Raw genomic sequence first — 12,885 nt, 5'->3', positions numbered from 1 at the left:
AAAAAAAGCCATGAAATAACAAAAAATATTTTTTATTAAATCTTGGTGCTTTTAATATTATGTATGATGAAATTGGAAGTACTCATAAGGCATTTCTGCTACATACTAAAGTAAATGGTTTTTCTGAGGAAAAGGACATGTTTACAGTGTGAACCAAACTTTTTTCACAGAACACCATTTTTACTTAAGCAAATGACATCATGCCATGTTATTCAGACTTGACATTTTCTTAAAAAGGAAAAAACTAAGCCCATCAATTCAAGGAAAACAAATGACAATTTTCTGTCAATGACAAAATTTGAGCGTTCAAACTAAATTGCAAATTTTTAAAAAATTTGTATGTATCATTATGAGCTCTACAACTTCCCCATACTTAAAATACTTTTCTGTGAGATCAGTGATATTAACAAATGTGATTTACTGATATAATGCCATCTACTAATACTTGGTTGGTCTAAGTGAACCAATATTTTCCAAATGACTATTTCATAGATTTTAGAAAATCATACACTAAAACTGAATATTCCAGTGAATTTTAATACAACAATACCAAAATTCTGCTGATGTGGTTTCAGATTTTACATTGCCACTAACCTTTAAGAAATTATCACTCCCCAGGTTTTGGTTGTAGTAGCAAATAAGAATATCAAGTAAAGCAATAAGAATATTATCTGAAAAGGCTATTATGATACTTCTCTTTTCTCTAATTATACATCGGTGACACCATTTTCTTCACATACTCCAATAGAAATATTGCAACAGAATGAATAAAGTAGCAGATCTAAGAATCAAGCTGTCTTCTATAATAAGTAGACATTGAAAATTTTCAAAAAATGTAAAACAATGCTCCCTTTTTGGGAAAATTAATTATTTTTCATGAAGAATTATATTTATATCAACATGTAATGACTTCTCTTTTGTTATTTACTAATTATTCAATATTTTTAAAATTTCTCAGTTTTAATTACTAACACAGAAAATATTCCTCTGGAGCCTCTACTAACTGTCCTATATGTTTAACAGTGTCTCCTCTGGCTGGAAGGAAATTAATAGTCTCCTAACCTTACCCGTGAGCTCAAGGAATTGTTCAACTTAGTGCAGATTACTATTCAGCTGAAGATTTGAGGGGAGCACAATCCAGACTCCTGGAGTTTTACTCCTGCAGCTCTCTTCTCTCTAATATTCTGCCCAGAAGACTCCAGTCATCTCAGCATCATGGATCTCTGAGCTTTTTTTTTTTTTTTCCCCATCTCAACAAGACTGTTAGGTACTGCTTGAGTTCCCTTTCTGTAAACAATGGTCTAGAAATTTCCTTTACGCAGAAATCAGAGGAAACTATTGAGCTGACCTATTTATTTCCCATTATGCAGGGATCATAGCCCTATTACATTGCCTGTTGTCCAATACCTAAAGATAGTTGTTTCATATATTTTGTCCAGTGTTATGGGTACTTTCAGTGGGCACCACACCAGTTATTCCTCCAGGGGCAGAAATAGAAATTCTTATAATTTTTATTTCTCAAAGTTACTGCCAACAAAAATCCCAATGTTTTCGTAGGTTTGAAAAAAGTTTCATAAAAACTAACCAGAGGTGTAACTCATGAAAGCATATTCAGCTACTATTAGGCATATTAATTCTGTTTTATAAATTAGTGCTTACCTTTACATTGGAAATTATGATTTGTATTCATGTGGTTTTATATTAACATGAACCATAAATTATTTCATCTAATAATTTGTTCTATACATCAATAAGGATTTTACAAATACTGCTACAAGTACAATTATCTTTACTTTTTTTAAAGATTTATTTATTCATGAAAGAGAGGGAGAGACATAGACAGAGGGAGAAGCAGGCTCCTTGCAGGGAGCCAGATGTGGGGACTCGATCCCAGGACTCTGGGATCACACCCTGAGCGGAAGGCAGCCGCTCAACCGCTGAGCCACCCAAAGCATCCCATTTTCTTTTTTAAAAAGATTGATTTATTTGAGAGAGTGACACATACACACAACATGAGAGTGGGGGGAAGGTCAGTAGAAGGAGGAGAGATTCTCAAGCAGGCTCCCTGCTGAGCACAGAGCCTAATGCAGAGCTCAATCCCAGGACCCTAAGAATAAGATCATGACCTGAACCAAAATCAAGAGTCAAACACTCAACTGACTGAGCCACCTAGGCACTGCATTTTGTTGTTTTTTTTGTTTTAACAGCAACATTTCTCTAGTTTTCCAGTTTCTGTGAAAACAAAGCTAAAAAAAAAAAAAAAAAAAAAAAAAGGAAAGAAAAAAAAGACTACCTCAAACATTAGTCAGCAATCAGTCTAAACAGATTTTGGCCTGGTCAACAGAGAAATAATTGGCAAGAGGTCATTTAGTCTGCTGCACTATAATAAACTATAAATAGATTTATAAACACTTTATTTGCCATTTAAATACCTAATAAACAGATATTTTATATAGTTGTTTTTATCTTCCTTCAGATTCCAAAGTTTTAACAAATATACTGTCTACAGAATTTACTTTCTTTCAAGGTCATTTGGAAGGAATATGTAGTTTTAAACCTTATAATTTGTAAAGGCAACTAAATATGGGAGGAAGAAAAAGTGGATTCTATCAATACAAAACAAATTAAAACATGGTTGTTAATACATTCCGATTATTTCCTCTTACATAGGAAAATGTGTAGTGAAAATTGGATACTGGGACTGTATTAACAATATCCAAGTAGAATACAGCATATTTTTGCAATGCTATGATCACTAGGATAAAAAGCATTATCCCAGTTTGATCACTAAGTAACTATTATTAAAGTAAATTATAGGCCTTCTCTGGGCCTCAAATTCCACATTAATTTTTTAAAAAGCTATGAATACATTTCATATTAATGACACTTGTAATGCTACCTGTTGCCATTTATTAAAGTTGAAAAATGACAACACAAGGTGGCGCCAAAAAGTTAAAACTGCCCCCAAAGGAAAAATGATTAGCCTGTTTCAGTAGACACAATAAGGAAATCAAACCCATCACCCAAAAGAAACAAAAATATCTGATAATGTCAGATAAACAAAAATGTCTGATAATAAATCACATTTTTCCCAAGCACAATCCTCAAAACTTAATATCTTTCCCCTTTATTTCCTTGGTATTTTTGTAAGTCAGAAATCTTTTAGTAATTCCAATCACTTCATTATTTCAAACATTTTAAGCTATTATGCCTACAAATATTCACTCGAACTATGAAAGCTATTATTTTGAGGAAAATCAGATTAAGATTCTGTATCAGAAGAAGAAGCACATTAGACTTTTAAGACTAGAAAGAACCCATCTCAGAGGCTGTTTAAAACTGCTCTGATGGGCAGACCGGGTGGCTCAGTGGTTTAGTGCCACCTTTGGCCCAGGTCATGATCCTGGAGACCCATGATCAAGTCCCACGTCAGGCTCCCTGCATGGAGCTTGCTTCTCGCCCTGCCTGTGTCTCTGCTTCTCTCTCTCTCTCTCATAAATAAATAAAATCTTTAAAAAATAAATAAATAAATAAAACTGCTTTGAAATATGACTTCCCCAAGAACAAGTAGGACTTTAATGGCAAAGACTACAAGGCAATGCTCCATTGCTTCTCCCTCTATACCACATTCTGTCCTCACAGATTCAAAGATGCAGTTCCTGCATAACTTGCTGCTCAAACATATAAATCTGAACAAAAATATCATTAATATAACAAATATAATTATCAAAATAATAATAGACATGTGGATATTTAGGGGTTCTGAGACAAAAGGATCTAGAAAATGCTGCTCATCTTTATGAGGTTACTTATACTGTGTCACTGCGTCCTACAAGAACTTGAAATTACACCTAATAATGCATATAAACACTCTATCAGACTACTTTAAAAGCTAATGTTGTGTCTGTGAGATTAAAAGGCATAAGTCCTTATTTTCCCGCAAACATCAATGTTCCCTGAATGTTGAAAGAAACCTAAAGGTTATAATTAATAAGAAAGAGATGTATTTAAAATAAGTTTCTGGGACACCTGGGGAGCTCAGTGGTTGAGTGTCTGCCTTTGGCTCAGGGTGTGACCCCAGGGTCCTGAGATCAAGTCCCATGTCAGGCTCCCTGCAGGGAGCCTGCTTCTCCTTCTGCCTATGTCTCTGCCTCTCTCTGTGTGTCTCTCATTAATAAATAAATAAAATCTTTTTAAAAAATAAAATAAGTTTTTAGGGAGCAAAATTTCTAGTCATCTATGAAGCATACTGGTCAATAAGGATTATCAAGTAATTTTCATGTGACTATTTGCTATTTACCTCTCTGCTTCTTGTACTATAGAGCCTTTGCCTGAATAAAGACACTCTGTGTTTGCCATTCATACAAGAAAATTGTTTTAGGTTTAGTGGAAAACAGACTGGACTGAACATCAAAAGACATTCACCGTCTATTGTGGGGTCTACTAACTACTATGGGACCACAGCAGAGCAGCCTCCTGAGTTTTAAGTTTTCGTATCTGTAAAATAAAAAGCAGCTAAACTAAATGGCCTCTAAGGGCTTCCAGATCTAAAACCTCATATCCATGTTGTTTCTATTAAGTGTAAGGCATTAAGTTTAGCACTCTGAAGAATCCAAAAGCTGAATAAATCATAATGGAAAGGGATCCCTAATTACAAGCATAAAAGGAAAAGCTACAAAGAAGTTCAATAACATCAAAATAAAAAACTTCCTTCTCGGGATCCCTGGGTGGTGCAGCGGTTTGGTGCCTGCCTTTGGCCCAGGGCGCGATCCTGGAGACCCAGGATCGAATCCCACGTCGGGCTCCCGGTGCATGGAGCCTGCTTCTCCCTCTGCCTGTGTCTCTGCCTCTCTCTCTCTCTCTGTGTGTGACTATCATAAATAAATAAAGAAAAAAATATTTAAAAAAAAAAAAAAAAAACTTCCTTCTCTCCAAAAGCACAATAAAATAAAAATGTAAATTGGGAAAAGATCTACAAAACAGATAATGAAATGATAATCTCATTTATTGTCTTATAAATAAAAATTTTTAAGTCCGTAGAAACATATAAACTCACATATAAAAGAGCCAATAAACCTGGTGAATTATTAACTCATTAGTAGTGAAAGAATGGTGAATTGAAATCAAAAGATATCATTTATTTCCAAACTAGCAAAGCTCTTTTTTTTCTTTTCACCACTATCCATGTCCAGAACATACCCATCACCCCAAACTGTAACTCTGTGCCCATTAAACAATAACTCCCCATTCCAACCCCACCCCACCCCACCACCGGTAACCACTATTCTACTTGTTAGAATTTGACTATTATCAGTACTTCCTATAAGTGGAATAATACATATTTGTCCTTTCGTGTTTGGCTTATTTCATTTAGCATGTCTTCAATTGTCATCCATGTTGTAGAATACTGCAAAATTTCATTCATTTTTAAGGCTGAATATCTTATTGCATGTATATATCACATTTTGTCTATCCATTTATCAACCAATGGTCCCTTGGGATGCTTTTGCTTTTTATTTTTTATTTTTTTTAATATTTGAGAGGGAGTGTGAGAGAGAGCAAGCACATTGCGTGAGGGGAAGGGGCAGAGGGAGAGAATCTCAGATTCCCCACAGAGCAGAGCCCAACAAAGGGCTTGATCACACGATCATGACCTGAGCAAAGTCAAGAGTCAGATGCCTAACTGACTAAACCACCCAAGCATCCTAGGATGTTTCTACTTCTTGTGTTCTTCTGTAAATGTCCCTGGTTTTATTTCTTTTGGGTATATACTCAGAAGTGGGATTAATATATTATATTGTAAATCCATGTTTAATTTTTCAAGGAGTCGCCATACCGTTTCCTCGGTGGCTTCATCATTTTATACTCCTACCAGCAATGAACAAGGGTTCCAAATTCTCCATGTCCTTACCAACTCTTGTTTTTCCCTACTGTTTTGATAATAATAATCCTGATAGGTGTGAAGTGGTATCTCATTTTGATTTTGATTTGCATTTCCCTAATGATTCACGATGTTCAACCTATTTTCATGTGCTTGCTGGTCATCTGTACATCTTCTTGGGAGAAATCTCTACAAGTCCTTTGCCTATTTCTTTCTGTTTTCATTTTTATTTATTCCTAACTTAATTTTTTATTAAATTTTTTATTTAAATTCAATTTAATTAACATATACTGCATTATTAGTTTCAGGGGTAGAATCCAGTGGTTCATCAGTTGCATACAACACCCAATGCTCATTACTTCAAGTGCTCTCCTTAATGCCCATTACCCAATTGTTCCATCCCCCCATCTACCTTCCCTCCAGCAACCCTCTGTTTGTTTCCCAGAGTTAAGAGTCTTATGGTTGGTCTCCCTCTCTGTTTTCATGTTATTTTATTTTGCCTTCCCTTTCCTTATGTTCATCTGCTTTGTCTTAAGTTTCACATATGAGTGAATGCATAATGGTATTTGTCTTTCTCTGACTTATTTCATTTAGCATAATATCCTCTAGTTCCATCCATATCGTTGCAAATGGTGAGATTTCATTCTTTTTTGATGGCTGAGTAATATTCCATTATATATACACATTATATATATACAATTGTATATACATTGTGTATACACACACACACACACACACCTTCTTTATCCATTCATCTATCAATGGACATCTGGGCTCTTTCCATATTTTGGCTATTGTGGAAACTACTGCTATAAACACTGGGTTGCATGTGCCCCTTTGAATCTCTGTATTTGTAACCTTTAGACAAATACCTAATAATGTAATCACTAGGTCATAGAATAGCTCTATTTAAAACTTTTTGAGAAACCTTCATACTGTTTTCCAGAGGGCTGCACCAGTTTGAATTCCCATCAACAGTGTAAGAAGGTTCCCTTTCTCCACATCCTCACTAACATCTATTGTTTCCTAAGTTGTTCATTTTGGCTATTCGGACAGGTGTGAAGTGGTATCTCACTGTGGTTTTGATTTTTATTTCCCTGATGCCAAGTGATGCTGAGCATTGGCCAGCTGGCCATTTCAATGTCTTCTTTCGAGAAATGCCTATTTACGTCTTCTGCCCATTTCTTGACTGGATCTGTTTTTCTTGGGTGTTGAGTCTGAAAAATTCTTTATAGATTTTGGATACTAGCCTTTTACCTGATAAGACATTTGCACATATCTTCTCCCATTCCATAGGTTGCCTTTTAGTTTTGTTGACGGTTTCCTTTGCCATGCAAAAGCTTTTTATCTTGATAAGGCCCCAATAGTTCATTTTTTATTTTGTTTCTCTTGCCTTTGGAGATGTGTCTAGAAAAAAGAAAAGCTGCTGCAGCCAATGTCAAAGAGATTTGCTACCAGCATTCTTCTCTAGGATTTTGATGGTTTTCTCACATTTCGGTCTTTCATCCATTTTGAGTTTATTCTTGCATATGAAGTAATAAAGTGGCCCAGTTTCATTCTTTTGCATGTTACTGTCCAGTTTCCCCAACACCATTTGTTGATGAGACTTTTTTCCATTTGACATTCTTTCCTCTGTTGAAGATTAGTTGACTATAGAGTTAATAAGGGTCCATTTCTGGGTTCTCTATCTGTTCCACGGACCCGTGTGTCTATTTTTGTGCCAGTCCCATACTATCTTGATGATCACAGCTTTGTAATACACCTTCAAGTCTGAAATTGTGATGCCTCCAGTTCTGGTTTTCTTTTCCAACATTCCTTTGGCTAATTGAGGTCTTTTTCTTTTTCGGACTCCATACAAATTTAAGGATTGTTTGTTCCAGCTCTATAAAAAATGTCTATGGTGTTTTGATAAAGATTGCACTGAATGTGTAGTTTGCTTTGAGTAGCATAGACATTTTAACAAAAAATATTTGTTTTTCCAATCCATGAGTATGAACTGTTTTTCCATTTCTGTCTTCCTTGATTTATTTTATAAGTGTTCTACAGTTTTCAGAGCATAGATCCTTTTACCTCTCTGGTTAGGTTTATTCCTAGGTATCTTATGGGTTTTGGCACAATTGTAAATCAGATCAATTCCTTGATTTCTCTTTCTTCTGCCTCATTGTTAGTGTACAGAAATACAACTGACTTCTGTACACTGATTTTGTATCTTGCCACTTTGTTGAATTCCTGTATCAATTCTAGCAATTTTGGGGTGGAGTCTTTGCCTATTTTTTTAAATTATTTTTTATTGAGATATAATTGACCTATAACATCGTGTAAGTTTAAGGTGTACATGTATGATTTGACACATCTGTATACTGCAATTTGATTATCATTGTAACAACTCTATCAGGTCACAATTACTTCTTTTTTTGTGGTGGGAACAATTTTAATTGGATTGTTTGTGGATTTTATTGTTGGTGAGCTGTAGTTCTTTATATATTCCAGATACTAATCCCTTATCAGATATATGATTTGGAAGTATTTTCTACCATTTTGTAGGTTGCCCTTTCATTCTGTAGATATGATCCTTGATTCACACAAGTTTTTAATTTTCATGAAGTCCAGTTCACTTACTCCTTTTGTTTCTGTGTTTTTGGTATCACATATAAGAAATTATTGCCAAACCCAAAGTCATGAAGCTTTTTGTTACAAGAGTTTTAGAGTTTGAGCTCTTTTTGTTTAGGCCTTTGAGTTTTGTTTCAATATCACAAACTGTTGTCAAGAGTATAAACCATAAGACTTCTCTAATGAATAATTTGGTGGAATATGCCTAAACCATGGAAATGGTTGTGCCCTCTCAGGTAGACTTGCACCTCTAGACATCTATATTAAGAAAAATAATCACAGAGGTTCAACAAAATTCACTGAAACATATTATAGTGAAAGATCAGGAATGGGAGGGAACTCAAACAGCAGGAAAAAAGTGATCCAACCAATATATCATTGTTCAGGCTTTAAAAATTGTACTTCAGGAGTATTTTAAAGTATGGAAAATGATCATGATATAATGCTACAAGTAAAAAAAAGTTGATTATGAAGCATCAATTTTATAAAATATAAATTTATACAATAGACATAGAATGAAACTGGAAATAAATGCAACAAAATGTTGACTGCAGTTAAACAGAATTATTGACTATTACTTTTCATATTTTCGTGTTTCATAAATATTTTACTGTAACACTGGAAATGAAGTTTTTATAAACAGAGAGAAACAATTTCTATCTCAGGACTCAATAAACAAAGGGTGAACTAAGCAACTAATATCTATTGAAAGGCTTTCTCTTAAGTGCCAGATTTTAATCGTGTATATTGAGTGGCATAGGGAACTTGTTACAGATTTTAAGAAAATCTAGTAAAGAACTGAATGGGAAACAAAGAAGATAAAATCTATTAGCAGAGGATATTAAAAGAGAAGACAAGAAATAGTGAATAAAAGCATAAACAGTCTATGTTGATAATGGAAAACATGGTAAGTACATGTTACTTTTTTTTTCACTGACGACAATTTATTATAATCTGTTGGCAGCACAAAGACAGATAATAAAACCAGAACTATGTTTCCATAGAAGTGGATGATGATATGTAGCCATTCTATGGGAACTGTGTGCATTTAATCATCATCAGGTTTTAGATTTTTTATTTTCTTCTTGTGCCGCTTAATTTCTTTCTGCAGACGCTCAATCTCCTTTATATGATGACTGATCACATCTTCATGGTGTTTCTTCAAGGCTGCCAGTTGTTCTCTAGTGCGTGCTCGGAAGTATCGTTCCTCTTCAGCTTGCTCTTTCTTTCCAAAGGCCCCACCTGCCTCCCGGATCGAGCCTGTGGAGCCCGGGTCCTCTGACCATTCGGAGCCGAAGCCTCGGGTTTGCAGGGCCCTAACACCCCCACATGCCCAGCCACACCCGCTGTGCACCCCAAGTACATAAATTTTTTTTAAGTTATAGGGAATAAAGTTTATTTTGGCAGATAGTGTTAAACAAAATTAAAGTTGCATACATTAGTAACATAACTCAACATCCTTAATTTGGTATAAGTGCGACATTTTCCTGTTTTCCTGTGTTCTGCTAAATCACCATAACCTAAACTGCTTTATAAAACTGATACGCTGAAATTTAGCTATACTGTTTTCGCTTACGCTCTGATTCCAAACAAAACTTTTCATAAGCTTCTTCTATCTCTGGGTCCATCTCATCATCAATATCATCCAAGTATGGACCACCAGCCCCTGATAAATCTGTCCCATTTTCTTCATAATCTGGAAAAAAGTCTTCTCTTTCAAGTAACTCTTGATATTTCTCTTGGTAATCTGGATCAGCCGCGGTGAAAGGAACACCATCAGAGGTATAAAATGTTGGTTCATTCATAAAATAGTTAGGATCATTTTCCGGTGTTGCTTCTCTGTATGTTGAAGTTGCATGGACTCTACCCCAGTTACTTGACGGGAGTTCTACAAGCTTCAAGAGCATCTGTTTCACATCTCTGCTGCAATTTGCATCTACGACAACATTTTCAATTCTCTGAATAATTTCTTCCATATCATTCTTTCCTTTCTCCTTCCAGGCATCTTCCAAAACTGACCCTGTCAACTTCAGTAATTTTACCACACAAATTAAGTTGTCATCCATAGGATTAGAAAAGAGGGCATTCAGCAACTCCTGAAGACCAACCTGAAGAATATCTGCTCTTGTAACCTGTCCATTTGTTCCCTTGATCTCCAGGTTAAGGTAATGTTCTCCCAGGAAGAGGACAAACGCGTGGAATAGTTTCCGAGTCACTTCGTCCCCTTTTGCAGCTTGATCTTTAACTTCATATTCAGTTAGACATCTTTGAAGCAGCAACTGGTGAAAGTTGCCACTCTGTGGGCTAATTGTCAGATGATGGGACAGGTAATTACAGAGGCGAGCTCCCATGTAAGAGAAATTTGGGATAGATGTGGCCTGTTGATAGATGAGTTCTACAAGTTCTTGCAAAGCATCATCTGTTGTAACCCAGCCATTCAGGGTCTCTGCAAACTGTTCAATTTAATATTTTTTTTATGATTTACAAAGCTTTTTTAATTGTATTATTTGAGATCATATACATGACAACCCAGAAAAAGGAAGATGCTTTTTCCATTCTGCCAAAAAGAAGCTAGGGTCCAGGAATGTTAGATGTTCAAAGAAATACACTTAAAATTTAAAAGGATTCAAATCGAGGCTAACAGACTTGGAAGTCTCTCTTTTTATCTGTGCTATACTTTCTTTTAATTTAGGTAGAGACCCAGCAGGGCCCTAATCACAGTACAACAATCAGTAGTACACTTCTTCCTTTTAAGAGTAAAAGGAAGTCATCTAGGCTTCTACCATTGACCACCCACGTGAGGGGTACATGAGTCCACTGGGGTTTTCTCTGGGGCTGGAGGCACAGAAACAGTGGGCATGGTATTAGGGAGTGGCCCCAGGTAAATACTGACACTGTGGATGAGATTCTATCAAAATGTCTTCAAAAGTGTTCCTAGTATTTTGCTTTCCTAACGGCAATATATGAAAGTTCCTTCCATCCTTGCCAGGCCTTGGTATTTAGTCTTTTAAATTTAGCCATTCTAACAGTGTTTAGTTGTATCTCATTATGATTTTAGTTTGCGTTTCCCTAAAAACTAATGGTATTAAACACCTTTTCACATGATGCTTTCTACCTATAGTTTCTTAAAGTTTCTGTTAGAATCTCTTGCCCATTTTTTATTGAGTATTCTTTCTTAAGATTGAGTTTTGAGAATTCTTTAGATATTCTGGATACAAGTCCCTTATAAAGGGTGTGTTTTGCAAATACTTTCTCCAAGCCTTCTGCTTATCTTTACATTGTCTTAAGAATGAATGTCTTCCAGGGTGCCTGGGTGGTTCAGTCAGTTAAGAGTCCAACTCTCGGTTTCAGCTCAGGCCATGATCTCAGGATGGTGAGATTGCACTGTGTGTGCATCAGGTTCCGAAATCAGCACAGTCTGCTTGAGATTCTCTGCCTCTCCCTCAGTCCCTCCCCCTGCTTGCATGCTCTCTTTTCTCTCAAATAATAAAATCTTTTTTTAAAAAAATATGAAGGTTTTTCAAAGAGCAGTATATATAAATTTTGATGAAGTTCAGTATTTCAATTTTTCTTTTATAGTTTGTACTTTTTGTGTCCTATTTGGGGAAGAAACAAACCATCTTTGCCTATAACCCAAGGTCACAAATATTTTCTTTCACAAATTCCACAGTTTCATCTCTTACACTTAGGTTTGTGAATTATTTGGTGTTTATTTTTTTTTTAATTTTTATTTATTTATGATAGTCACACACAGAGAGAGAGAGATTGGCAGAGAAACAGGCAGAGGGAGAAGCAGGCTCCATGTACTGGGAGCCCAATGTGGGATTCGATCCCGGGTCTCCAGGATCGTGCCCTGGGCCAAAGGCCAGCGCTAAACCGCTGCGCCACCCAGGGATCCCTATTTGGTGTTTATTTTGGTATGTGGTGGAAGGATTAAGCTGCTACCACTATTGCTGCTACTTTTGTTTGTTTTGTACTTTTGTTTTTTGTATTTTTTCATTTGGATGTCCAATTATGCATTTGGAAGTCCATTTGTTGAAAAGACTATCCCCACAGAGTTGAATTAACTGGGCAAGTTGTAAAAAGCTGACCAGGTAAATGTAGGGTCTATTTCTCGATTCCCTACACTGTCTCAATGACCTACCTGTCTATCTTTCTTTGCAAAAAAAATAAAGATATTGCCATGGCTACTGTCTTAAAATCAGTCTTAATGTGGTATGGAGACATCCAAGTTTCTTCTTTCTCAAATTGTTTTAACTATTCTATACCATTTGCATTTTAAGTATTAGAATCAACCCATCAATATATTTTATTTTTAAAAAATTGGAATTTTTATTAGTATTATACTGATTTTATAGAGTAATGTGAGAAAAAGAGACATTTTAACAATATTG

General features: G+C 35.6%; 2 protein-coding genes and 1 pseudogene across 3 annotated transcripts in view; all 3 read right to left on the bottom strand.

The window, feature by feature from the left end:
* Positions 1–12,885, bottom strand: part of FAF1 (Fas associated factor 1) — a 461,021-nt gene that overhangs the window by 278,047 nt on the left and 170,089 nt on the right. The gene's annotated exons all lie outside the window — the stretch shown is intronic.
* On the bottom strand, positions 9,420–9,949 carry LOC102153682 (annotated as a pseudogene).
* LOC102153597 (polyadenylate-binding protein-interacting protein 1-like) lies at positions 9,977–10,953 on the bottom strand (the record flags this gene model as incomplete). The annotated part of the gene is made up of 1 exon (XM_038557616.1): positions 9,977–10,953. A coding segment is annotated over one exon (909 nt), but the record flags the coding sequence as incomplete, so codon positions are not given.

This window comes from Canis lupus, chromosome 15 (genome assembly GCF_011100685.1).
Source record: "Canis lupus familiaris isolate Mischka breed German Shepherd chromosome 15, alternate assembly UU_Cfam_GSD_1.0, whole genome shotgun sequence".
NCBI classification, from domain to species: Eukaryota; Metazoa; Chordata; class Mammalia; order Carnivora; family Canidae; genus Canis; species Canis lupus.
The sequence above is the reverse complement of the archived record's forward strand: the minus strand, read 5'-3'. Positions and strand labels throughout refer to the sequence as shown.